General features: G+C 49.8%; 1 protein-coding gene across 4 annotated transcripts in view; it reads right to left on the reverse strand.

Annotated features, from left to right (window-relative positions):
• Positions 1–27,602, reverse strand: part of ACACA (acetyl-CoA carboxylase alpha) — a 103,010-nt gene that overhangs the window by 73,948 nt on the left and 1,460 nt on the right. For 2 of the 4 annotated variants that reach the window (XM_066333555.1, XM_066333554.1), the window contains exons 1-21: positions 24,390–24,470; positions 23,453–23,705; positions 12,807–12,939; positions 12,088–12,226; positions 11,457–11,566; positions 10,952–11,033; positions 10,499–10,597; positions 9,647–9,753; positions 8,847–8,957; positions 8,536–8,745; positions 7,856–8,026; positions 7,075–7,236; positions 6,661–6,824; positions 5,754–5,904; positions 5,190–5,293; positions 4,591–4,672; positions 3,189–3,334; positions 2,410–2,560; positions 1,063–1,197; positions 542–688; positions 174–362 (exon numbers count right to left, since the gene is read on the reverse strand). In XM_066333555.1, the coding sequence (XP_066189652.1) occupies positions 174–362; positions 542–688; positions 1,063–1,197; positions 2,410–2,560; positions 3,189–3,334; positions 4,591–4,672; positions 5,190–5,293; positions 5,754–5,904; positions 6,661–6,824; positions 7,075–7,236; positions 7,856–8,026; positions 8,536–8,745; positions 8,847–8,957; positions 9,647–9,753; positions 10,499–10,597; positions 10,952–11,033; positions 11,457–11,566; positions 12,088–12,226; positions 12,807–12,939; positions 23,453–23,679 (2,820 nt within the window). In that variant the 5' untranslated portion in view covers positions 23,680–23,705; positions 24,390–24,470. Of the gene's footprint in view, positions 1–173; positions 363–541; positions 689–1,062; positions 1,198–2,409; positions 2,561–3,188; positions 3,335–4,590; positions 4,673–5,189; positions 5,294–5,753; positions 5,905–6,660; positions 6,825–7,074; positions 7,237–7,855; positions 8,027–8,535; positions 8,746–8,846; positions 8,958–9,646; positions 9,754–10,498; positions 10,598–10,951; positions 11,034–11,456; positions 11,567–12,087; positions 12,227–12,806; positions 12,940–15,402; positions 15,456–23,452; positions 23,706–24,389; positions 24,471–27,602 lie in introns of those variants that run through there. The other 2 variants (XM_066333557.1, XM_066333556.1) reach the window with 2 other exon arrangements.

Here is a 27,602-nt window from a genome sequence, read left to right on the forward strand (position 1 = left end):
ACAGGTACAGAGGCAAGCCTTGAAGTGACACAGACAATTATGTTTCATCAATGGGGACCCCATGTTCAAACACACTTTCAGTTTCAATTACCCTCCACATCATTTAAAGGAATTTTCTCTTTTTGCCCCAACACAAACCAATTTTTATCCCTCTATGAAGTGTGGTTGGTCACCTGCTGGCTGGGAAACTGGCAGAGGACCGAGGTGATGTTGCTGGCATACTGGGCCATCTCCTTCTTGATGGACTTCTCTACGTTGGGTGGTATCCGTCCAGAAACACTGGTCATGATGTCCTGAAGCTCCAGCAGGGGCAAAGATGGATCCCTCAGGGTCTTCATCAACCTCTCAACCCAGCCCTTCACCTAGAGACAGACAAGGCAGAGTGAAGGGGAGAATAAACAACAAGAACGGGGAAAAAGGAGAGGGGTGACGTCCAACATCCCATCTCATGGGTTCTGCCCCGTGGCAGAAGAATTGCCCAACCCTTCCCTGAGCTGCAGAAACGTTGTGTTTTGGCTCTGGAAGAAGAGGCCCCCGGTACCTTGCTGCTGAAGAAGGGCTCTGGCAGGCAGTACCCATTCATCACGTTGACCAGGTTGTCCAGCACGTAGTGGAAGATGCGGTGGAGCTTCTCGCCCCGCAGCGCCGTGCTCTGGATCTGGGGCAGGGTGCCCGTGTGCAGCTCAGCCTGCAACAAGGAACAGCCTCACTGAGCCTCCTGTGGGGCACCAGCCTGGGGGAGCAGCCAGCTACCCTCACATGGAGCCAAGGTTTAACCTGCAAGGATTCCCAGAGTGGGAAATGTGCTTGGTTGAGTGACACATCCCCACAGTAGAACTGAGCTAAGCAGAGAGCAGCAGGTTAGTTTAGCCTGAATCAGAGAAAGAGAGAAAAATCTCAATCCCCAGTCTTCATCTGAGACAAATAAACAGTGAAGTGACAATTCCAGTACAATGCACAAACGGGGAATTGGTTCACTGGGAACTGGTTCATCCTGTACCACTCTCGACATCACTCCTGCATTAAAACCCCACAAAAGCTGTGCCTTCTGCAACTCCTCACCTGCTGAACCCTGCTGGGATCATCCAGCTGGAGCTTGGCAATCACACAGCCTGGATCCAGGACTGCCCCTGGGCGTTTGACATAGTGGATGCAGCCTGATTCTCCTGCTGTTATTGTCATCACCATTTTCATCACCTGTAGCAAGGAAAACAGGTTACACACTCAGCTCCATGTGCCCCAAAATGGTTCTAGTTTTGGGAGGCAGCAGACAGTGTCCCACCACAGACAGACCTGCATGAGCACCCCTGGCATTCAGGTGCTCCCAAAACTTCCAAGCACAGATGTTGGGAACAAAACTCAGCCACTAAAGTGAGTGGGAGAACAAAACAACTGGCCAGAAAATAGCACAGCAGGAACTTCAGGAATATCACTGCTGACACTGCCTGAACCAACAGACTCAGGAAGGTCCCACACTCAGCACAATGAACAAAGCAGACAATTTTCTGCTGCATTCCAAAGGCTGCTCTCAAAGGCTACAGCCACACCTTCACTTCAAGCAGAGGGAACCAGCATCACTTTCTAGAGCTCTCAGACAGCTCTTCCCAGACAGAAATGCTTCCTTGGATCAAGAGCCTTTGGAGCAGAAGGGCTGGGTATGGGGGAGCCAGTCTGGTTTTACCCTTGCTCTGCTCTACACCACTGGGAGCCACAGGGATTGTGTGGGTGGTGCCTTCTTAGCCATGACCTGTTGCAGTGCAAAAGCACTTACATAAAAGAGCTGGATCTCTGTCTTGATATTTTTCTCCTACACATTGTCCCCAACTGGTTTAATTGCCCCTCTGTTATCACACACCTTCCCCTCCCTCAAATCTGTTTTGAGCCACACACTCCTACACAACCCCCTGCGCTTTCCTCACTGTGATGCAAAAATTGCTCATCCTCCTCCTCTGTAAGAGTTAAGTAACTTCTCAGGGAGAAGGGAGGAGTGACACTTATTAACTTAGGGGATCGACCTGATAAATGAGCAGCTAACCAGGATGAAGTTTGTTGCTTCATCCTGACCCTGTGTCAGTACTACAAGGAGAAGGCCTTCTTCACCCTATCTAGGGAACACATGGATCCCACCTTCCCTTGGAATCTCAGGAAGGTGATAACCATGGTCTCACTGCTGAGAAATTTTGCTCATCACTTGGTGTACAGTCATTAAAACTCAAATTTCAGCTGTTAAGGAATTTCTTGCCCACCCCGTCACTCTCACTGATGACTCCCGCTGTAGTTCAGGTTAAAATTTGTAAATGAAATACTCTGAATTATCCCTCATGCTCAACTCCCAGTCCCAAAGCATGCAACATCCCTCCCCCTTGAGCTTTTCCCTGGGCAGCCAAAGCAGCTCTCTGAGACTTTTACCTCAATTTCTGCAAAGCACTGGCCTGCAAACACGTGTCCTCCATCCTCCACCACGTACTGGATCAGCTTCCCAGCGGAAGGCGAGCGCAGGATGGAGGGATCATTCTCCTTCTCAAACACACAGGTCTTGTTCCCGATGGTGATGCGATACCTGGGGAAGAACAGGACACATCAACAACAGAATTCCTCGGGGAAGGCAGGGGAGAGGGAAAATCCAGTCTGCCTTTCCCTATTCTACTTCGAAACAAAACTACGGGAAGACAGTCAGCTGAGAGGTGAAGATTCAAACCCAGAAGGTTCACTAAATTCTTTTTCCTCCTGAGCAGATTCATTACTTTTCCCAGAAGATAACACAGCAGAAGGGGCAGAGTTCACATTCCAGACCTGGGGATGCCCTTTACTGCCCTTACTGCTACGATCCTTGCAGGAAATTTTGAGGGGATGCACTGAAACAGTAGAACTTGTCTTTATTTCTAAAGCAGCCGTGGAACTCCAAGAATTTTAAAAACTTTCAGGTTCTGGGTTTTTTTTTTGTTTTTATAATCCCAAAAGTCACTTTTAAGGACCAAGCAGAGGAATATGGATGTAATACACAGCTGGATCCTTCTTCTACAGTAGCAAAGATCCGTTCTGTCTTAAAACTCACCCGGGGTGCACCTAATAAACCCTTTCCAGGAGGGAATTCCATTCCCAGCTGATCTTTTGGCAAGCACGAAAGCTACAAACACACCTCGTTCTGGCTGTGTAAATGCTAAACATGAAGCTGTACAGGCTGCTACCTGTCCACTTCTTCTTTCATGTAGGTGGTGTAGCTGCTGCCATCGTAGGAGAGGAGCAGCCCCCCGTCACTCAGGCGATGCACGTCGACTTCCACACAGGAGCTGTTCATGATGACCACGTAGGAATTGGGAGACTGCCTGGTCACCTGCAAGCCCACAGGGATGGGAATTACCCAGTGAATTGAACACAGCATCGAGTGTCTGGGCTGCCACAGCACGGAGTTTTCCAAGTGCTGCAATAGCGGGAATTAATGAAGAGGAACGGAGGTGTTCGATGTCACGGAAAAAAAATTGGGGTCACAAAGGCAAGCAAGCAAGCTGATCAGAGGGATGGAGCACCTCTCCTGTGAGGAAAGGCTGAGAGAACTGGGATTGTTGTTCAGCATGAAGAAGAGAAGTTCTGGAGTGATTTAATTGTGGCTTTCCAATGCTTGAAGGGAGCCCACAAGAGAGAGACTTTTTACAAGGGCCAACCCAAACCAGTCTGGGATTCTGTGACACAGCAGCCAAGAGACATCAGAACCATGCTGTCCATGAATGTTGATTTAATCCTCTCACACTTTTGCACTGATGGTTGAGGTTTGATTGTGCAATTTGATTTTCTCACCCTCATCTACTTACAAGTCACAGTCGTGTACTAGAACTGCACAATGGAGGAGATCATTTGGGGAGAAAAAAGAGAAATTGTCTCACAGGGAAAGCAACAAGGGATCCTTGGAGATCCCTGGAGAAAGGAATCCTATCCCAGCCTCCACCTCAGAGCTCCTACTTGAAGCTAGGTAAATCCTTTAAAGAACATTTCAGCTGCTGCTCAATGCCTCTATTCCTCATCAAAGATTAACCCAGGCGGGTGCAGAGGTGCAGAATCCTCACCGCTGCAAAATCCAGCCTATGGTCTTGTCATTAAAAACTTCACCACCACAGATCTGCCCAAGGAAGCTAATGAAGATTGCACAGGCAACCTTAAGTCTAATATTTCCTAACTTTCAAATGTTTTGTTTTGCAACATGGCGTTTTGCACGCAGCAAAAAAGCAACACCACGGGGGAAAATTGCTGCAAATTCTGTCACGTTGGTGTGTCAAAACCCCAGCAGAGGAGACCTACATGCTCAGAAAAATCAGCTGGAAGCTTTGGTCAAGCTGCAGTAATCTTTGCCTGCAACAATGTGATTTTCACCCTCCTCAGAGCAAGAGGCTGAAATGTTCACAGAGACACTGCAATGGAAGGACAATGAGGGGTGTTATCATAAGGGAGGCCGTGCTGGTTTCTTCACCCACTAAAGCAGGGAAAATAAACCCTGCTCAGCTAGAACTCCCTGTGGAGATGAGTGCAGAGGTGAGGCCAGAGCAGCACACACAGCCATGTCCAGCTCAGAGGCAGGAGGTGGGTCCCACACTGTACCTTCAGCACGTATTTCCTTCCCTCGTAGATGAGCTCCACGTCCACCGTGTTGAGCAGCGTGTGAGCAGGGAGGACTTGGCCCCTGGAAAGGGAAGAACAAAACAAAACTCATCTTCCACAAGCCACCAAATGACTAGCAAGGGTCTACAGGGCTTCAGAGATTAATGCAAGGTTTTAGGAAACGCTGGCAGAGAGATGGGAGCAGGTTTCTATAGAGTCTCTTCTTAGGAGAGACATGAATCAGTTTGACCAAGTCAAACAAAGTCCCTCCAGCCACACAGGCCAGCTTTGCTCTCCTTCCCATTCACCCCTGGGGGATTCAAGATTCCCTAATGCTGCTCTAGCAGCACACAGAGAAAGAACTCCGTGTTTCTGAGCCATTTCCTGGAGCTCCTTCCTGCTGGAAACCAAAGCAATCAGTGCAGACAGCAGGGGAGACTCCGAGGAGATGCAGATACCTGCCAGTTTTCTCAGCAGATAAAGAGCTCCCTGGGGCCAGGGAACAGTCAGCAGATAACAAGCCCTGAGCATTCCTGGACTGGACTTGAAGAGAACTTGTACACCAGGAGTAATTACTAGAGAGCAGCTTGCACTTTTACCTTTCCAGGGAGTGCAGGAAGTTGGAGACGCTGTTTCGGAGGCTGACGTCAGCCACGTGCAGAGCCCCACACACCACCCCCAGCATGGTGTCAGGCCTCTCAGCCTAAAAAAGGGGACAGACACAGTCACACCTCCTCCAGCCTCAGCCCAGCTACAAGAATCAGCAGTCTCAGCTCTATTTTTGGTTCATCTCTCTTTAAAATCAAGTCAGTGTAGCAGCCATGTGAACTCTACACAGAAGCCATTATTTCTGTGACTCCTTAAAACTCCATTTTCTCCTGCCTGGATGAAATCTCGAGGTTCCAACAACATTTCCACTGTCATCAGCCCCGGATTCCAAACACAACACTGGCCTCAGTGCTTTTCTGGACAACTTTAAGACCAACTCTCCCTCCAACAGGGACGACCTAGGATTTCGATATATGTAAGATGCGATGCCACTGAAAATGTTCATTCATTAAGTGGAAATTCACCACTCCTAACCCCTTTTTGCAGCAGCAGGCACCCATCCCCTCCCCTGCTCACTGCCACACGTGTGTTCCTGCAAGGGGAAGCAGCTGCACCTGCACTTTCTCAGCGATGAGCCTGTCCAGCCAGCCCGTGTCGATGCGGTTCTGCTGGAAGCTCTCTGTCTCCAGCAGCTTGATCAAGTATTCCACAGTGGTCCTGAAGTCCCCTCGGATGGACAGCTCCTTCAGAGCCACCACCATGTTTCTGAAAAGGGAAAGAAGCCCTGTTATCTGTCCCATCCTAATGGTAGCAGGCAAGCTGCAGCTCCAGACAGGAAAGGTCAGAGCAGAGGAGCACAGGATCCTGTAGGAATGGTTGGGAATGGGGGAAGATCAATTTCCCTGCTGCTGGTGTGAAGAGCAGCTCAGTGGGGTCAGGAGTTCCCCCTGTTATCATCACCCAGGGCCCTAGCACATGTCAGGGGTGTACAACAGACAGACAGACAGATGTGGCATCCACCCCACCCAGAGTGGAACTGGGGAAAGGCTCTGATGAAAAATGTGGATGACAGGTCAGACAGCTCTGCCTTAGGACCAGGTGCTTTATAATCCCACACCACAGAGGACACTCCATGGTTCACAAACCATCCTGAAGCATTGGTAAGTCAGGTTAGCAACATTTGTTCCTGTTAGAAGCCTTCACCTGGATGCTTTAAAGAGGGGCTTTCACACTGTGGTAGCTGTGCCATAGCCCAGCAGCAGGTACACAAGGCAGGGGTGAAAGAGAAAGGAAGAAAAAGAAAGAAAATGAAGCAAAAAGTGTAGAAATGTAGGTGCAACACTGTGGAATTGCAAAGCAAGACAGGATGAGAAGCCTGATCACAAAATGGAAAACAAGGCAAAGAAAGGGAAATTTCTCTTGCAGCTCCTAGAAGTGAGGAGCCTTGTTTTCCCGTGGCACTTTGGATCAAAGAGGACAACCCCGAGCCATTCCCAAGGCTCTCCCACATTTCTGACTTACGAGATGGCTTCCTCACGGTTCTCTCCCCAGGAGAAGCAGTGACCAAACTGGGAATCAGCAAACTCATGGAGCCCTCCTGCAGCAGCCACGCTGAAATAGCCCCAGACATTCTTATTGCTGCGGAAATTCAGCTCCTGCACCGTGCCAGAGCTGGGCTTGAACCCCTGTAAAGACACACAGACATTGCTCTAGGCCCTAAAGAAAAGGTGAATAATGCAGAATTAGGGTTCTGCAGGCTCTGAGAGCACTTCTTTGTGCTGCAACACGGTATAACAAATCCAGGCTGTGTCTAACCAGGGTCTAAGTGAGGTAAGGGAAGAATCTGTTCAATTTGCTGCCAGCATTTTCAGCAGCAGCAGGGAGTGGCCCTGCAGAGCCCACAGGGAGCACCAGGCACAGAAGCTGAGCTCTCACCTCGTCAGGATTCTCACTGGTGATGCGGGCAGCGATGACGTGGCCGCGGGGACTGGGGACGTGGGCTGAGTTCTCAAAATCAATGGCTGTGTCTCCCCAGGGAGAAACCCCATACATCACCCTGATGTCCTTGATCCTGTGCAGGGGGACCCCCATGGCAATCTAAGGAGGAAAAATAATAATAATAATTTTTAAAAAAAGCCCACCACTAAGCTGCTCTCCTCACACAGACAAATGTTCACACTTCCCTTGACAAGTCAGCTCAGTGTAATATCCACCTTAAGCCCTTCAGCCAGTATTTTCCATTGACTGATTAAAAGGCTCCAGGGAAAGCTGGCAGTGCCAGGTCAGCTGAGGATGGGCATGCATTAGGGCTGTTAAAAATACACTGAGGTCCCAGTGAGACACAAGGGCCCTAATTGGTTATAGGAAACTGTGGAATTTTGCAATTATAAACTGTGGGGAGAGCAACCTGCAGAACCAGCTGCTGGCTGCATCCTCATGGAGCAAAAACCCACTTGCCCTGTTCATTAGTTGGGTATTTTTTACAGACAGAGTTCAAAAAAGAAGTAGAAAAATCATACAGAGTCTTAATGAGGTGTGAGGGGACTGTGGAAAGTTGGGGTCAGGAGTTTGGGGGGACACACAGAGGACTGACAAGCCACAACACATCAACAACTGCTCTCTACAGGATCTCTGAGGGGTCCGCTCGTGGCTTTGGGGAACCTCAAACAACTCCTGAACTCGCTGAAAGCTGAGCAATTCCATGCTCTGTGCTCACCTGGAGCTGTGCTGCTGGCAGGTTGACATCTGCCACCATCTCAGTGCAGGGATGCTCCACCTGCAGGCGTGGGTTCAGCTCCAGGAAGTAGAAGCTGCCATCCTGGCTGTACAGGTACTCCACAGTGCCTGCACTCACGTATCCCACCATTTTGGCCAGCTTCACTGCACACTGCACACAGAAAAAAAAGGAATATTGCATTGCCAGTTACCCCTGCTGTCTCTGCTCATCCACCACACCCACTTCAGATGTTTGCTGGCATTCCCCAAAACTTGTAACAGGCCCAAGACCTGCTCAGAGAAAAGCTTGTAGCACAGCAGTTTTGATTTCCAACTTATTCCAGCTACAATTTACAGAAGGCAGAGGTTGAAGCAAATATTTGCTACTTTCAACATTAGGCAATTCCTGCAACACCTGAAACTTGCTTTTAATATGGTAACACACATTCAAAACACACTTCCCTCCCCTGTCCTATCTTTGAAAGGAGCTGTTGGTGAGGTTTAGTGTGGAAATGTGAGTGGCTGCCCACACTAAGCAGCTCGAGACACACAACCCCACATTGCTCCATTGAAACATCCAACAACGCAAAGCTCTGGGTGATGTAAAACAAAAACACAAAGTCCTGCCTGCTCCTGGAGCCTGGCCAGGGCAGGGGGAAAGCTGCAGAGCCACACTCTCACCTGTTCCATGTGCTCAAAGACTGTTGAGGTTGCAATAGAGGCTGGAGCCTCCTCGATGATCTTCTGGTGCCGGCGCTGCACGGAGCAGTCGCGGCCGAAGAGGGAGATGGCATTGCCATACTGGTCTGCCAGGATCTGCACCTCCAGGTGCCTGGACTGCTTGGCCAGCCTCATCACGAAGATGGGAGAGCCTGGCACTTCAGTTTGAACCTACAGCAGGGACAGAATGGACAGGCAGAGCAGCTGGTGTGAGATGGGCGGTCAGCGCTGAGGTGTCACAGACCCGCAGCCTGAACAGAAGGAAAGGTCACCTGTCTGAACAGATTGGGGAAGTCATCTGCATTGTTCACTTTCCTGATTCCTTTTCCTCCTCCTCCTTCAGAAGCCTTGATCATGACAGGGTATCCAACCTCCTCAGCAGCCTGGAAAGATGGGCAGAACAACAGGGTAAGTACAAAAAGGGCAGCAGAATCCAGTGAAAAGATCATTATTTCTCTGCTGATTCACAGCCAAGCTTCTATCTGACTAGTTAGCAACCAATGGGATAGAAACCAAATATCCCATTGGAGGGATTGCCTGTAGCTGGAAAAATCAGCAGGGATTTTGTGATTACAGAGAGCTCTGACCTCTCCAAGTGAACACAAAATCTCTTGCCACTGCTTCCATGCCACAAAATCCACAAACTCACAGAAAAGCTTTTGTATAACACAGAAAATCATTAAGCTGAGTGACATGGCAAAATCATATCCCTACTCCTGCTCTTTGCAAAGGAAAACTCCAAATCCTGTACTGCACCAGGAAATATTCTAAAACTCTTCCTCAAGCGAAAACTTGAAAGATGAAGTCATGTGAGGCTGTGGGTCCTCACTAAAAACACCTTCCTCCAGCACTAAACAAAAACTAGACGACAGCTTTTACAGCAACACAACCTTCACCCTGTATTTTGCCTCTCCCCATTAATCCCCACCTAATTCAGCAGGCCGGGGCCAAAAAGATCCCTGAACGATCACTTCCCAGCTTGCCAGAGGCAGCTCTGGGGCTGCAGTTTGTGGTGCCATGAGGAGAAAGCCCAGCCCCAGCTCCCTGAGCCCTGGGAGAGCCCCAGACCCACCCTCAGTCCGTCGTCGGCGTCCTTGACGTAGCCCTTCTCGTAGAGCTCCTGGGGGACGCTCAGGATGCGCTTCTGCAGGTCGTTCTCCTGCCAGTCCACCCGCAGGCCTGCGACACAAACAGCACCCTCTGAGCCCCCTGTGCTCGCCAGGCTGTGAGAATCCTCCTGTGGGATGTGGGTGACACGAGGCACAGCCACAGCTGCCTGAGGAACCAGGCTGGGAGCCCTCGGAATGGAAGCAGACATTCCCCATCTCTGGGGAGCAAGTGTTTTCCTCCAATCCAGGATATGCTCCTCCTTTTATCTGTGAGGAGCAGGCTGTTATTTACAGTGTTTTGAGGAATTTCCATGGAAGAAGAGTATGGGTTCCAAAACGACACAGAACCATGGGATGGTTTGGGTTGGAAAGGACTTTATAGATCATCTTGTTCCAAGCCCCTGCCATGGGCAGGGACACCTTCTGTGGGAAATACTAAAGGTAAAAAAACTTCCAGAAACCTCCAGAAACTTCCCTTCCACTAGCCCAGGGGTCTCCAGGCCCTGGGTGTACCAGGTGGGCCTGTGAGCATCAGCTGCTCTTTAGGAAACAACCTCTTGCACATTTCCTCCCCTCTCTCTGTCCTCCTCTGCACTCTGCCAACCTCTCCCACCATCTCCAGGCTCATTCCATCCCCAATGTCACTGCCCCCAAGGCTTCTCTCTGGTGTGCTGGGCAAACAGCACAAATGGGAAACCCTGAGCAGATGGAACATCTCCTGGAACACACTTCTGAGCTTCTTAAAAACCAGACATGTTGAAGGGAAAAAAAAGATTAGGATGATCTTGATAAACACAGGACGATTTCCTTCTTACCACTGCCACTCCAAGGAAGAGTAGGAATGCCAGCAGTCTGAGCCACGATGGAAGAAGCAATTTTATCTCCTAAGGCCCACATGGCTTGGCTGGGAGGACCTGCAAAGAGCAAAGACAATGCATGAGAGAGACACAAGGGGTGTCAGACACTTGGGAAATTCTGATTTAGGAAAAAACACCACCCTTCCCATGAAACTGAACCCTCTTTAAAATGGGATCAGGGACCATCTGGTTTAACAGGAATCTTCCCTGATCTTTTATCTCAACATTCAAGGCTATTTTGGAAAACTTTCCCCTTCTTCCATACAAGAACTACTGTAAAGAACAGCTCATCCATCTTGCCCTGCAGACCACTCCTCATGGCTCTTTCTTGGACCCAGGATTTTCTATCTCCCTAAACATCCCCACCTCCAACCAAAGACTAGACATCAGATGAACAGCCCATCTCCTCACCCATGAAGGCAATCCCGTTTTTGTGGAGAAGTTCTGGCAGTTTGGGGTTCTCTGATGCATGGCCCCAGCCAGCCCACACAGCCTGCAGGAGAAAAGAAACAATTTGCTCTTTGTTGGAATAAATCGAGCAAGTGAGCAGAAACAGACACGTGCAAACACTCCAAGTCTTTCTTTTCCTCGTGGAAAACAGCCTCAGAACACCCAGGAGCCAGAGCAGCCTCTGAGCTTCAGGGTGTGCTGAATTTAAAGCATGACTTGCACCTTGCAGACAAGTGCAAGCAGGCTGCTGCAGCAAGCTGCTGAGGAGGAGCTGGGTGCAGGGAAGTGCAAAGGAACCTCCCTGTCCTGCAGATATTCCTGCTGGGACAGCCACTGCACTGTCACACGTGCTGCCTCAGGGTGCTAATTTGGTCTGGAACTCCAGTTGCTTTGTCCTGCCTTGGTCCCCAGGCACAGCTCCTTACTGAGGGAGAGGAGATTGCTCAGTGTGTGTGACACTTCTCACCTGCACTGGAATCCTCTTGGCAATGTCGAGGATGAGCTCCACGTTTGCATAGTTGTTGTTGTTGGGTCCTCCTGGCACGGGCACGTAGTGATCTGCCATTTTAATGTACTCTGCAAACAACAGAGGAGGTGCCATTCAGGCTGCAAAGCTAACAACAGGATTAAAATTCTGCCCTAAAATTCTCCTTTTCCCCAGGCTGAGCCCTCCTGTCGCCATCAGGGACACGAAAGAACAAGACAGGCAGTGAGAGTCAAGCAGGAAAGCTCTATTTTAATTTTTCTGACTTCAGATATATATCACTTCATCAAAAGTCAAAAGATTGGCTACACCTCTTCGACCTCATAGGTGAACATCACCATCAATCACAAAACTCCTCCCAGAGGAGAAATACGTAAACTATACACAGTTTTTACATGAAGCTATGTAGGAATCTCCACTACAAAAATGTGAACACTCAAAATGCAAGAAAATTCAGGGTGACACCCTCCCAGCTCCCTCAGCTGCTCCTCACAGAGCTGACCTGCTCCAGAACATCCCACTACTGCCAAGACCAGCTGGACATCCCACCCTTTGCAACCCCAGGGCTGTGCAAGGAGAAGGCTGGGACCTTTCCCCAGCTCCCCCAGCTCACCTGCGTTGGCTTTGAGGTCCTCAGGAGTGACCATGACCACGAACCTGATGGCCCTCTCATTCCTGAACATCTCGTAGGACCAGCGCCGGATGGACCTCATGCACTTCACTGCTGCAATGCCATTGTTTGCTATCAGGACCTGGGTGCATCAGAAGCTGGGATGAAATAGAGTCTAAATAGCACAAAACAATTACCAATCCTGAAAGAAGTTTTTCTCCCTCTCCCCTCCACAGGCTCCTTTGCCCAGTTTTGGGCTGTGGCAGTTTCCTCAGCCAGCATCCAGCTCGTGGCCCATCTGTCAAGTCAGTGAGCAGCTCTCTTGTTTCACCATAAAACTTTAATGTGTCATGCCTTGGTTGGATTAAAGAGCAGAAGGACTCAAAATCAAATTATTATGCATTTTTATATCCATCTCTTAGTGTTTTTCCAGTCTAGAAATCTAGACTGGATTTTGTTTTATCTGTCTAGAAATCCTCCTGCAGAAGTGCTCTGGTTCACTCACGTTTTGCTTCCTTTTTTTTTTATTATTACATTAAGCTGAAATAATGAGATGTTTGTTTATCACATAGAAAAAGGAAACGCAATGATTCCAGGTGGAAGCACAACTTCCAAGCTCAGAAATATCAGTAATTTCATATCTGCAATGTACAACCTTAGAGAGAGACAAGCCAAAGCTCCAGAGAGGAGCTGTAATATGCTAAAAAAGGTCAAGGAGTTACCTTCTCAATAACTTTATTTCCTCCAAAACGAGTAACAAATTCTGCTGGAGAAGCCACAGTGAAATCTCGTTGCACATCCACCTTCTTCCTGTCCCTGCCTTGCTTGACAAGGTGCAAACCAGACATGCTGGGCCTGAGGAAACAGGGGGAGACAGAACCAACCTGTCAGTGCAGCTGGACACCAGTAAAAGAAAGTTTGTGAATAATGTCCAAGTCTTCTTTGACCACATTCCCCAAACAGACAAGCAGAATATCTCCTTTCCTCCAGACCCTCATGGTCTGCTCCTCAGTTTTTACAGGGATTACCCCTTTTAAACTACTTTTCAGTTGTTTCCATGCAAAAGTTTCAGGTTATCTGGGAAAAATTCCAGCTATGCCAAAATATAATCAGGTAAAAGGAAAAAATATAATCAGGTTTGCTGCTTGTCACTGCCCAACACATCAACAACAGTGCTCCAGCAGATTGCTTTCAATCCATCTAGAGAGGCTGGAAACAACACTGATTGCTGGCTTTGGCAAAACAAGCTATAAAGATCAGATTCTGTAAGGAAATCCTCTTGAGAAGCACAGCAAATTTATCTCCAGGTGCAAATGAGAGACTCAGACTGGCTAAGGAAATCATTTTCCAAGAGTTTTCCTCTACTCCAGTGTTTAATACCTTCCTCAAAAGCTCTGAGGGCCAGAGGACAAATTAATCACGTTACTCCTACTACAAACACAGAAAGCCAATTTTGTGCCTGCCAAGACCAGCCCCGTGTCCTGCCACAGCCCTTCTGTGTGGGAATGGCACAGCCACTTCCCCTCTTTCTGCCTCAGCTTCCTCAGCAACAGCACAGGGATGGATCACCCTTTGGCTTGGGTTGGCTGAGGTTTACAAAGCTGAGCCTGTGAGAGGAAATTCCAGGGAAAAGCACAGAGCTGCTCCTGACAGTGAGTGTCTGCCATGGACAGCACGAGTGGGAATTCGGGAATTAATGAGATCTTTTTACTGCACTTAAGCTTCAGCCTCTCTGCTCACCCCACAGTTTACTTGCTGTGTTTTCCCCAAGAGTTCCCCATCCCAGGAGCACAGGGAAGCCTTTTCCCTGCCCCTGGCACCACCACAGAACCCTCCTGCAGGAAGGAAGCTTGGGAAGCTCAGCTCAGAGCTCTGGAAGGCACCAAGGGGTCAGTGCTGGTCACTGGCAGATCTGTGCCCTCTGGGTGGAACCTCTGCCCTAATCAGCTGCTGAAGGGCTGCTCCATTGAGTAATTCCACTGGGAATGGGATGGGAAGCAGCAGAGAGCAACTGGGGGTGGGCACAAAGGGAAAAACAACGCCAGGAGAAGCCAAGGCACATTTACAGAATTTTTTTATACCATCACAGGCACCAAGGCCAGGGAGCTGCACCTGCCCCAGGGCTGGAGCATCCCTGCTGGAATGAATGAGCTGCTGTTCCAGGGAACACACAGATTCCCCCTCACATTCCCCCAAAAACACCTCCTGGCCCATGAAGATTTACCCACGTGGATCACAGCTCCCCCTTCACCAAGGAGCAATCCTGCCACTCCCAGCGACATTCTGGGACACAGAAAAGGCTCTGCTGGGTCAGGCCAACTCCATCCAGCAGAGTATCTTATCTCAGGGAAGAGCAGGGAGCTGACAGCCACAGAAAGGCAAAGAACAAGCTCTGAGTGCACAGGTCCCTCCCCTCTTACTTTCCCTTTTTCCAGTAAGCTCCACTTCCAGACACTGACACCAAACTTGGTGTCCCCGTGAGCAAAAGTTCTCACACTCCTGTGAACTCAGCCTGGGAATACAAGGACAGGAGCCAGCAAGAAAGAAAGAGAGCATATGTGTCATTAAGGTTGAATTTATACTAAATTCGTGCATTTAAGGGTCAGAGTCTTTCTTCCTGGCAAGGAAGGAGCACAGCCCAAGAAGTGAGAGAGGTTTATGCATTACAAGTTTATTGAGAGCAGTCCCAACAAAAATAATAATAAGAGATAAAAATCCCAAGGTGAGAATTTGCAGACACATTTAAATATGAACTGTCCCACCACGAAATTACTAGACACAAAGATATTGCTACAGGCAACATGTCAACAGAGCCTGAGGTGCATCATCCAGGACACAACAAGCACTTGGACATAAACAACAACAGTTTGATTTGTGAGCATGCCACGAACATAAAGTTTATTTATCAATAATCACATTGTAATCAAAACAGAAGAGTTGGGGTTGGTTTTGGGGTTTTTTTTTTTTGCAGGATAAGATGAGGTAGAAGCTGGACAAGAGGGAAGGAAGCACAGAGCTCTAAACAAAACAGAAGAAATGCTGAGTTAGTGACTGCCATCCCTATTAACACCACTGCCACGCTTTGTGACGGAGGAATTTCCAAAACGCTTTTCCACCCTCCAGAGCTCACAGGGGGCAGAAGTTGAGCAGAAGCTGCAGCAGGAACAACCCCGAGCCCCCAGCTGAGCTGCACACCGGCACCTCTGTCCCCAGGCTGCAGGCAGGGAGAGCCCACGGGCACAAAAACCAACAGCAGAGGACAAAACGAACCCACAGAGCTCGGTGGGCACCTCCAGCAGGGACACGTGTGAGCCCTACCTTTGCAGCATGTGGTACCTCATCTCCTGACTCTGCTCCGAGGACTCCTCCATGCCGAATTAACGCAGCCGGGGCCGGCTCCTCAACGCGGCTCCTCAACCCTGCCAACCCCGCGGCCCAAAGGAGGAGCCTCGGGCGGCTTCTGCGCTCCAGATGTGCCGACCTCTGTCCCCGGCTCGCCCCGGCAGTGTCACCCGCGCGGTGACGCAGCGCAGGGGACCAGCCTCCCCGGCTGTCACCCGGAGCAGCGCAGCGCAGCGCCAGCGGCAGCCACAGCTTACGTAACGAAGGAGCCGTAGAGCGCCTGCACGGCGGCTGCTCCGAGCCGGAGGCTCCACGGCCGGCGGCCAAAGCGGGGACACGCCGCGAGTGGGCAGCGCCGCTCCCCGCGGCCTCCGGCAGCGCCCGCCGGGATGCGGGACACCCACCGGGATGCGGGACACCCACCGGGATGTGGGACACCCGCCGGGATGCAGGGACACCCAGAGGGATGCAGAGACACCCAGAGGGATGCGGGGACACCCAGAGGGATGCAGAGACACCCGCGGGGATGCGGGATACCCACCGGGATGTGGGACACCCAGAGGGATGCAGAGACACCCAGAGGGATGCAGGGACACCCGCCGGGATGCAGGGACACCCGCCGGGATGCGGGGACACCCAGAGGGATGCGGGACACCCGCCGGGATGCGGAGACACCCGCCGGGATGCAGGGACACCCAGAGGGATGCGGGGACACCCAGAGGGATGCGGGGACACCCAGAGGGATGCGGGACACCCAGAGGGATGTGGGACACCCAGAGGGATGCGGGACACCCACCGGGATGCAGAGACACCCGCCGGGATGCAGAGACACCCGCCGGGATGCGGGGACACCCGCCGGGATGCGGGGACACCCAGAGGGATGCGGGACACCCAGAGGGATGTGGGACACCCAGAGGGATGCAGGGACACCCACTGGGATGCAGGGACACCCGCCGGGATGCGGGACACCCGCCGGGATGCGGGACACCCGCCGGGATGCAGGGACACCCAGAGGGATGCGGGACACCCACCGGGATGCGGAGACACCCGCCGGGATGCGGGGACACCCAGAGGGATGCGGGGACACCCAGAGGGATGCGGGACACCCAGAGGGATGCAGGGACACCCACTGGGATGCAGGGACACCCAGAGGGATGCGGGATACCCGCCGGGATGCAGGGACACCCAGAGGGATGCGGGACACCCAGAGGGATGCAGGGACACCCGCCGGGATGCAGGGACACCCAGAGGGATGCAGGGACACCCAGAGGGATGCAGGGACACCCAGAGGGATGCGGGATACCCACCGGGATGCGGGGACACCCGCGGGGATGCGGGACACCCAGAGGGATGCAGGGACACCCGCCGGGATGCGGGATACCCACCGGGATGCGGGACACCCACTGGGATGCGGGATACCCACCGGGATGCGGGACACCCGCGGGGATGCGGGACACCCGCGGGGATGCGGGACACCCGCCGGGATGCAGGGACACCCGCCGGGATGCAGGGACACCCGCCGGGATGCAGGGACACCCGCCGGGATGCGGGACACCCGCCGGGATGCGGGACACCCGCCGGGATGCGGGACACCCGCCGGGATGCGGGGACACCCGCCGGGATGCGGGGACACCCGCCGGGATGCTGCTCCAGGAGCACATCCCCAGCTTTGGGCTCTAAGACCCCAGGAATTCGGTCCCCTTGTAGGATTTCACATGGGGTTTTTCAGGAGGGGTGAGGAGGTGACAGGGACAGTGCCCCATGTCCTCCAGCAGCGCCCACAGAGATGCAGTAACACCCAGAGGGATGCTGCTCCAGGAGTACCTCCCCAGCTGCAGGCTCTGAGACCCCAGGAATTCGGTCCCCTTGTAGGATTTCATATGGGATGTTCAAGAGGAGTAGGGAGGTGACAGGGACAGCACCCCATGTCCCCCAGCAACATCCACAGGGATGCAGCAGCACCCACAGGGATGCAGCACCCACAGACACATCCCCAGCTGCGGGCTCTGAGACCCCAGGAAATCAGTCCCCTTGTGGGATTCAATATGGGGTTTTCAGGAGGGGCAAGGAGGTGACAGGGACAGCATTTCCAGGGCTGCAGAGAGGAATGTCACAGGCAGCTTGTGCAGGCACACAGTGTGTCAGAGGTGACAGATCAAACTGGACACCAGCCTGGGAGCTGGGAGACCCTGGACATGTCACTTCAGGTTTCTGTGCCTGTTCCCCACCTAGAAGATGGAGATGAGATCACTCCATGTGCTGGGAGAATAAATATCCTCACAAGCAAAGTGTGGCAGGGTGTAGTAACATCACTGGAGGAAGGAAGAATGTTTACTCAGTACCAGAATCATGGAACACCCTGAGATGGAAGGGACCCACAAGGATCATCAAAGTCCAACTCCTCTTGGAAAAGCATCTCAAACTACCCAATCATCAGGTACTTCACAAATTCCCCATTTAATTCATTCCCCAAAACCCCACCTGCGGCCCCCAATCCAAACAGCTTCTGCCTATTGTGGCTGCAAGGAAACAAATCCACACACAGCTTAATGTGGCACTGTCAGAGACATTCCCAGTGCCTTCCACCAAAGGAATCCACTGCTGGGAGAGAAATGGCCATGATTTGCTGCTGCAGGAACACACCCAGAGGAGCAGCTTCAGCATTGGTTAAAAAATAAGTCTGAATTCGCTGCTGGGAAATCAATGGCCACGATTTGCTGCAGCAGCCCTACAAGAACGAGGTGCACAAAGATGTGTCACTGATCCAGGGCTGGCTCACACACATCCAACACACACACAGGCTCCCCAGAGCTCATTCCCTGCAGGCAGTGCTCCCCAAATCCCCAATCCCGAGGAATCCACCCCCTCCTCGGCGCTGGCAGACAAAGGGAAGGGCTGTGCCTGCTCCTCTGCTGCAGCCTGCAAGGGAAAACCCTTCCTCAGGGCCACGTACCTGAGGCACATCCCAGCCAGGAGCCGGCACTGATCCCAGCACTGCCACATGCCAGGGGCTGTGGGTGATGCTCCCGTGGATTCCAGAGGCAGGGATGCATGAGCTGTGTGTGTGTGCTGGAGCAGACTGCAGCACACACACACACACACACACACGGACTCCCCAGAGCAAGGGCTGGGCATTGCTTCCCTCTGGATGTGGCCCGTGAAGGGTGTGGAAAGGGCAGCTCTCTCCCCATCCTTTTGGGCTCTGTGTTTTGGAAAGATGAGGAGAACACAAATTCCAGTTCCATCTGGGTGATAAGTCTCAGGCAGCTGAAGCCTCCCTAAGATCTGCTCCAGTTTTAGCTCTGCCCTTGCATCTGATTTCCCAGGAAGGCAGAGGGAAGGAACAGGCAGAAATGCTGTCCAGCAAGGGATGCAGAATTCCACAGCTGGAATGAATGGTTCCCTCCACCTCGGGTAACAGGAGGCAGCAATCTGCACCCTGTCAGCTTTGCCCTTGCTTTAAAGAGCCAGAATTGGCTTGAACACAGACACTGTCAAAACCAGGGTTTCACCTAGAGGTCAAAACAAATGAAACTTGACTCAGCTCTGACAAGGAATTGAGCCTCAGGATTTCAGGAAATTAAATAAAGGATGCAGCACAGAACAAAAGCAGCCCTCCCTGCACTGCCTGGTAAATAACTTCCCTTCCATGCTGACACAGAACTCCAGCAGCAGTCCAGGCAGGTCTTTAGCCTAAAGCAGGAACTTTCACAGAGCCCAAACAGGTACAAGCTGCCAGGATTCCTCCTAAAATAACCAAGTGCCAGCAGTTTGCCAGAAGTTCCTTTTCCTAACCACACACCTGGCTGTATATCTGTCCTGCCAGGTGCATTTGGAACGGGACCATTCCCAGGACACACAGCCCAAATCACTGAGGTTCACTGCAAGCCCAAAAGCAACACCCTGACACTCAAAATACCCACTGAATCCAAGCATCAATCCAAATAAACAGCCAAGTTTAAATCAAATTAGTATCCACACTGCAGTGCCTAAACCTACAAAGTACCACCTTTTACTTTTACATCCTCGTGAAGTATAAAATTCCACATGTTCCTAGAGCAGCAGACAGCCCAACGCTGTCCAGGTCAAGCCCTGGCACCAAGATAAAAGTGAACTACAACAAGAGCAGCACGAGATAGTTCTGCACCAGAGGGTGGAGTGGAATTGGAGTCCCTGGCAGGGAGCCCTCCCCGTGCTCTTTGGCAAAGTCCAAGTGTTGAACAGATCTGATCTGCAGGAACAGAGAATGGACCTTTTCACACCACAGTCAGGGGGTAGGTGGGGGAGTCTCGTATTTAATTCACCCCAAGTTAGAGATTCTCTCAGGTAGAAGGATCAGGTAAGTGAGCATGTGGGAGATGCTGTCACGCCGTGGTATCTCAGGGAATCTCCACTAAATCTCCCAACACACGACTGAATTTAGAGAGGACATTCCCTCTGTTACCTGAGGTTAAAGGCAGTAAAACAACACCAAAATAAGAATGCAACTTCTGAGAGGGATGCAGAGGTATAGAACGTGTTCGAAGGAAGCAGAGCACCTTCCAGGGAAGAGAAGAGCTGCAATTCCCACCTACTGTTATCAGTCCAACCAGGCACAGCCACGAGTCCAAACTACCTCCTTTGCTTTCAACAGAGAGAGGAGGAGGAAATCAACTGTTCACTCCAGGTGGATGAAGTTCATGGCCTTAAGCTGAAGGAGGGCAGGTTCAGATTAGAAGCTGGGCAGAAATTCTTCCCTGTGAGCGTGGTGAGGGCTTGGCACAGGCTGCTCAGAGAAGCTGCCCCATCCCTGGAAGCGTCCATGGGCAGGTTGGGATAGATTAAAGTGTTCCTTTGCACACAGAACCTCCAGCATCACCTGAATAGCACAGGCAGAGCCAGAGGAGGACCCTGCAGACAGCCTGGAGCAGGCAGGACTCCGTGCAGCAGAGGAGGAATCCTCTGTGGAGCACCCCTGCAGACCCTCAGAGCACATTTGTACCTCCCTGCCCTCGGCTGGGCTAAAACCACAGCAGCCCCAACAGCTTGACAGCATCAATGCCCCACAGTGCAACCTCCCAGCCACACACTGGAAAGGAATTTTTTTTACATTCAGGAGAGGCTCAAAAGGATCTTTCATGACGTTCAGGACTCTGTGCAGTCACTCTGGGGCTGGTTTCTAAGCAGGGACCTTGTCCCAGTGCCAGGCTGGGCATGCTCAGCCACTACTGTCCAGGCTAAAATTGAGGCATTTGTCCAAATTTCCTTTAGCAGATGATTAGTTCTGCTTAAGCATCCCCATAATTTATGGAGACAACGCACTGGGAAGTCCAGCCAGTGTTAGGAGCAAGGAGCTAAACTCTGTGGGCTTCCTATGAGGTAACAGCTGAACTCCATCCAAAAATTTGGCTTTCAGCTGATACAAGTGGATTGTCAGGTGACTCTGTGCACCCATGTCACTGCTTATGAAACCAGAGCCCTGATGTACAAATACCAGAAGACATCCAGGTTTTGTTCTATTTTAAACAAGAATTTGATACGAGATACCATCTTGGCTAGAAATTAAAATTCAGCAATAATCAGCAACAATTCATTAACCAAAACAGATGGGCCTGAAGTACTTTGCAAGTGGCATTTATGGAGTTATTTAATCTGCCACTAAAACTTCAGAAAAGAGCACAGCAACTCTAGAACAGCTCACCACAAGGAAAACTGTACCCCAGCAAGACTGGCTGGAAGTGCTGATGGAAACTTCTGAACTCAGAGACAGCACAGGCAGAAAGAAGGAAAACACAGCAGGCTTGGTTCTATTATTTAAAGGTGCAAAACGCAACAAAGACCCTCTGAGCACTCAGTCTGTGTGGGTACTGTCCCCACACAGCAATTTTTAGGTGCTGATGATCCACACAGTTCATTTCTCAACCCTGGGGAGCAGCAGCCAGCTGGCACAACTGAAGGTCTCCACAGATGTCCAGTGGCAGGAGAGCCCAGAGTGCACAACCTGTCCCAGCAAGAGTGTCTTTGGCAACAGCACAAACACCTCACAAGGTCAATAAGGTCACACAAACCTGCCCTTTGGCAGCTGAGGAAATCCTAATCATAATTGTATTTTAATCATAACTGTTCCCTGAGAACTGCCCCCTCACCTCAAAGAAAGAGCCATCTCTATTTTAATCCTGTGGGAAAATCACCAGCAAATGGAAAGATTTTTTTGGCAGCTTCTTCCAAAAGATATGCTCCCTTGGACCTGCACCTTGTGTCAGAGTGCACAGAGCTGCCTGTGGATTTCCCTCTGTGATCACCAAAAGGAAGAGCACCTCTGTTCCATGAACTGACTGCCACAGAGTGACTCCAGGCAAGTTGTTGAACTTGTCTTTGCTGTTGTCTTTGTCTCAGTTTCTCCATCTGTAAACACGATTTAGAAATCTCCTGATGAAAGGGACAACCATCCTGAAAAGTATTTCAGCTCATCTGAGTTTATCTTAGAAAAACAGCCCATCATGCTGTAACTTTTTTTTTATTTGAATTGGCATTTCTCTCCAATTTAACTCAAAAGTCAAGTGCTCCCCAAAGGGACTGCCAAAGTAAGCAGGTTACAACAGAGGTGCCCAAGGTTGCACAGCTATTGCACTGGGGCTCTCTGGTGCCAGCCACTGTCCTGGAAGTTTCTTGCTCTGATATTGTCCATTTACACACTTGTGGTTAGGTGCTCATTCAATTTCTTCTGTTCCTAACATATATATATAGTCACAGTTTCCTGCTTCAAAATTACCTTTTGTGCTGCCAAATGATTGCAGCTGGCAGGCCCTGGAAAGGTAACCCTCTGTAAATTTGCTTTAAGGTTTTGCATCTGTTGTGCAAGTGCCAGCTGGTTGAACATGCCCAGCAGCCTGGCCACCACAGCCCTGTCCAGCACAGACCAATGTCCCCCTTCTGCCCCAAACTGGGAGTCTGGCACTGTGTGTTCTCCCTGAAGTGGGGAGGGAGCCACAAAAAAAAAAAAAAAAAAAAAAAAGGAAAGATGAAAGATTACAATTCCTTAACCTGCACAAGCAAAGAAACCAGTGAAACACAAGAATAAGGATTAGCTGGTTGTGTAAATATCTCCCACTGGTCAGAAAACCTTCCTGGAATCAAACACTCCTTCAAGAGCAACACAGAGAAGGCAGGGAGGGATTGTCCAGCAGGAACTGGAGTGGGACTCACATTGTCCTGGTGTTCCTGGAATGGGATGGCACAGGCAGGAAGAGCAGAGCCCCTGGGATATGGCAAACAAATGAAGGATACACGGGAGAGTGAAGCCAGACTGACCAGGCACCAAGACACTGATCTGTACACGAGAAGTGCCCAGAGCACAACAGGGAAAATCCACCAGGCACATCCCATTACTGGAATGCAAATCAGCAACACCTAAAAATAAAGGGACCTTTGGACAAGGAAACACCCCGACCTCAAAAGCCCAGCTCGTGGTTCATTCACAAAGAAGCAGGAGTGGGGCAGGCTGAGACCAACCCTGAGCTCAGGCAGAAGGGACCAACATTAAATCTTGGTTTATCACCACACTGCAGGACTCCAATCTTCACTACAACCATCACAACTTTCCCTATCCAAACCAAAAAAATTCCAGCATGGAGCCACTGATCCTACCCACTGCCAATCCTCTGGTTATGTTTAAAGCAGCAAATCCCATGGAAAGACAAAATAAGCAACTATTGTTCTTGCTCTCAACAAACAGGGCCCAGAAAAACCACAGACAAGTGAAAACTTTAAGTATCTCAGTGAAAACACTTGCATTTTCTGAGAGCCAGGACAAAAGAAGCAAGGTGCTTAAGGAATTTAGGCACAAATATTTCAGCAGAACCAAAGGAAAATGGAAGGGTTTGATGCAGACAAACGACCAAGAGGTCATTTAGAAATAAAACACTCAGCGCGTGTCTTAGCACAACAAAAACATTTGAAGCCAAACAAATAAAGCTATAAACCTGAACCTTTGGATTATCCTAGGAATTGACAGGGTAAAAAAGCCTGGAGAATGACTCATCCATACCTCATGTGGCTGGCCAGCCCATCCTGAGGGTTTGGAAGGCCCAGGTCCGAGAGGGAATCGGAGCAGACGGACGCAGGGGACAAAGATCTCTCCTTCTCCTCCAGCAGATCCAGTTTCACCAAGGAGCTGGTCTCATCCTCAGAGTTATCCTCTGACACGGAGCCAATGATGAAGCGAGAGTGAGCATTGGCATCCAGGCTTTTGTTGGCTTCTGAAGATTCCTCCATGGCTCCGCCAAACTGGGCTCTCAACACTGTAAGGGGCAAAGGAAAGGAAAAAAAAACACACCTGGGGTGAATACCTGCCCTTGGAGGACGAGGAGGAGGAGGACAAAGCAAGGTTCACTGATGGGAAACACAACGTTAAAAGGTGAGAGCAGAACCCTGAGTCCAGGATCCAAAACAGTTCTGCTCTAAGCACTGACTTCCCTGTTTGCACAGGACTCTGAGAGTCACCAGCTGCAGGACCTCCCACCTCAGACAAAGCTGCAGGAGTCACTTAAAGGAGAAAAAAAAACCACCAAAATAACCCCACACAGCAGACCCAAAACCTAGAGACAAAGGCAGGGAACTCCGAGAATCAAAAACCACAGGGTCAGAGAATCCCTGACTGGTTTGGGTTGGGAAGGGAACTTAAATCTCATCTCATCCTGCTATGGGCAGGGACACCTTCCACCAGTCCAGGCTGCTCCTGGCCTTGGAAACTTCCAGGGATGGGTCTTTTCCAGTATTCCAGCAGGGAATTAAACCATTAAAAAAAAAAAAAAAATCCAACTGAGAAAGAGCCATGAGAGATGTGGAAAACAAAGGAACACTCCACAAGGCAAAGGTGGGATGGGGAATAAATGTTTGATACCCTCTGCTCTGCCTTTGCTGCACTTCTATGACAACTACAGCCAGCTGGAAACACATCATCAGGAAATGAGGAATGCACTAACCTCTTGATATCCGTGCAATCTGAGCAGTGAGCCACTTCCAAAACGAACTGGAAAAGAAAAGAATTAGGAAGTAAGCATTAGGGTTATAATGAAGCATATTCCATGTGGGTTTTCCTGTTTGTACCATTAAAAAAAAAACCCCAGGGACACCAGGACTGCCTCCTTTGCTCCAGGTACAGATTAACCCAGGAGCAGTGCCCCGAGTCCAACGTGGCACCTCCTGCTGATCCATCCTTCTGGAATCTTCCGAGAGACCTGACCCTCCCACCGGCCAGTTTACTCCTATCAAACCTTCCCTGTCACCTTCTGCACCTGCTGGCTGATTCCCAAGGAGTAAATCCCAGTGAAAACTTCCTCAGCCCCGCTAATTACAGCCACGAGGACGCAGCACAATCGGCCGGACGGGAACGCGGCACAAAAACCTGGCCCGTGGTGTCACACAGATGGGACATGATGGGACCTTTAATGAGGGCCCAGACAAGGATTTACAGCCAGAGCAACCCCTAAGCACCACGCTCCTGCTTTCCATCAGTGACTGAGAGGGAAAAACTCATCCAACTGGCTCATGCACTTTTGCCATGAATGTACTCGGCTGAATTATTTAGATGGAGTCCTGTGTTGACATCATTCCTCCCACAAACTCCAGTTGCCCTGGGGCCACGGGCACTTCGTTTGACAGAGGCATCATTAACCATTTTATAACTGAAAAGCCACAAATATCTGTCTGACATGGACATTAAAAGCATGAAAAAAACCCTTTTTTGAGGGTAGAGATGAGAAGAAGGGGAAGCATGTCCAGAAAGTTTCCCTGTCTACCTGTGATGTGCGAGCTAAACCACGCAGGGAGATTTATTTCTTCACCTCAGGTGCTCAGACAGCACAAATCCAATTTTGTTTGGATGCATACAGAGATGCAGACAGTATTTAAATGGATATTTATCCTGGCATCTGATCACTCCTAAAGATTTTCACCCAGGCAGATTTACTGCTGGCACAATCACCAGCGCTGAAGAGGTTGGGATGCAGCCAAACTTACTTCAGCCCCTTCACTGAAGAAAAACCTTTTCTGATTTCAATAACTAATATATTAATAACCAAGTTTCAAGGATATGTATATATATATATTATTTTTTTGGAAGCAGAGGGACAGGAAGTGAAGTGTTTCACTCAAATATTCCATGAGAAACCATCCACCCAAGGCCACGCTCACACAGCTTCATTCCAACACCTTGTTTGAACAATTCAGCACCAAAAACCCCAGTTTTTATCCATGAAAGCCCACTCAGGTCCATCTCCCAAGCCCTGGGAGCCCAGTCCCACAGGCAGGAGTTCTGCTGGGGTTGTGCAATCAGCGCTGGGCTGGAGTGATAAGCTCAGCTTGTTCTCAGCACACCAAGAGTCCTCGATCATAATTAAATTAATTCCAGCATTGTCTGGGGCTAAATTACACAGGGGCTTTCTCAGAGATCTCCTCACCCAAGCCTCTGGATTTCAGTGCTGTGAATGGAATGCATAAGGCTCTGTACTGTACACTGGTAGATTGCATATATAGAAATATAAAGATAAATTTTATATCTATATATAACTATAGAGGTGAATTATGTATAAATATAGAGGTGTATTACACACACAAAAACACACTTCTACTATCTATACACATATAGAGTGGTATTTTATAAATATATTATCTATACATCTATAGAGGTGTATTTTATAAATTTATATAATCCATACCCATATAGAGTGAATATTTTATAAATATATGTATATTACCTGTACACCTATGGAGGTATATTTTAGAAACATACTTCTATTATCTATACCTCTATAGGGGTATATTTTAGAAACATACCTATCTATACACCTTTAGAGGCATATTTTATAAATATATTTGTATTATTTATACACATAGGGGTATATTTCATATATATATATATATATACAAACACAGAGGTCTGTTACATATCTACAAATAAAGGAGGATGTTACATACATACAAATAAAGGAGTGTGTCATATATATACAAATAAAGGGGTATATTTCTGCACCTCTGCATATTGCATTGGCTCTCTGAAATTCAACTGCCACAGTTCCATTTTTACACAGTCCAGCTGAGCACCAAGATAAATCCCTGTGCCACAAACCACTGCGAATGCAGTGCTTGTCTCAAAAAGGCTGAAGCAGACCCTACAACCCAAAATAACCCAGACCTCAGCTGTGCACAGCCCCTGCACTCCCTCCTGCAGGTGCCAAAGGCCAGACCAACAGGTACCTTGTGCAGAGACAGAGAAAAACCTCAGTTTGTGGAAGGATGGGGATTGAGAGCTCAGTCTGTGATGATGTCAGGACAGGTAACAGCACTGAGCCTGCTCAGATGTAAAAACACATTTAGGCACAGCTGGATCTACACAGACTGAGCCTCTCCCAGGGAAATCAGCTCCAGCTCTGCACTGAACATTTAACACCCAACTCGTGTCCGTGCCACCAGCAATGGAAACTCTGCAGCCCAAACCCAGAGAGTGTTGTGTCTGCTGCTGCCAGGGGTGGAACAAAGCCCACTGCCCTCCTCCACAGCTCTGCTGCTACCATTAGTCACATCTTTGGCTTGACACTGAAATGCACTTGTAAGAATAACAGACTTCAGAAGTTTTACAACAGCTTCACTTTAAAAATCACTTTCAATATTGTAAAATACGCCCAGGCGTGAAACTTGGGCAATGACAGGTGGGAATTAAAGTTTCCTATTTTTCTCTAAACCATCCCATTCCGAAGACAAATCCACAACTGAAGAGGACATCAGAATTTCAATGGGCTCTTTCAAAGAATCAGAGTAACACCTCTACCATATTGATATGGTAGAAATTAATAAAACTAGCTGTATCCAAATGTCTCCTGATTAAAGCCCAGGGAGCTGTGGCATTGCTGATCAAGGTGAATCACTTTAAATTTGTGCTCTCACAGAAACATGGAGAAACACAGAAAACAGAGAAAAAAAAAAAAAAGTAAAACCAAATTAAAATAGAGTCTCTTCTCCTGACCACAGAAAAACCAGCAGCGTGCTCACCTATACCAGGGCTGGGGGGGGAGTTCCAGGTCGGGAGAGAAGGGATGGCTCCTGCCCCAGAGGGTTCCCAGCTCTGAACAGCCTCAGTGGCTCCCTGGCCGGGCTGTTTTAACCCACACAAGTGCCCAGCCCGGCCGGTGTCAGCCCCA

Source organism: Sylvia atricapilla, chromosome 20 (genome assembly GCF_009819655.1).
Source record: "Sylvia atricapilla isolate bSylAtr1 chromosome 20, bSylAtr1.pri, whole genome shotgun sequence".
In the NCBI taxonomy this organism is placed as follows: Eukaryota; Metazoa; Chordata; class Aves; order Passeriformes; family Sylviidae; genus Sylvia; species Sylvia atricapilla.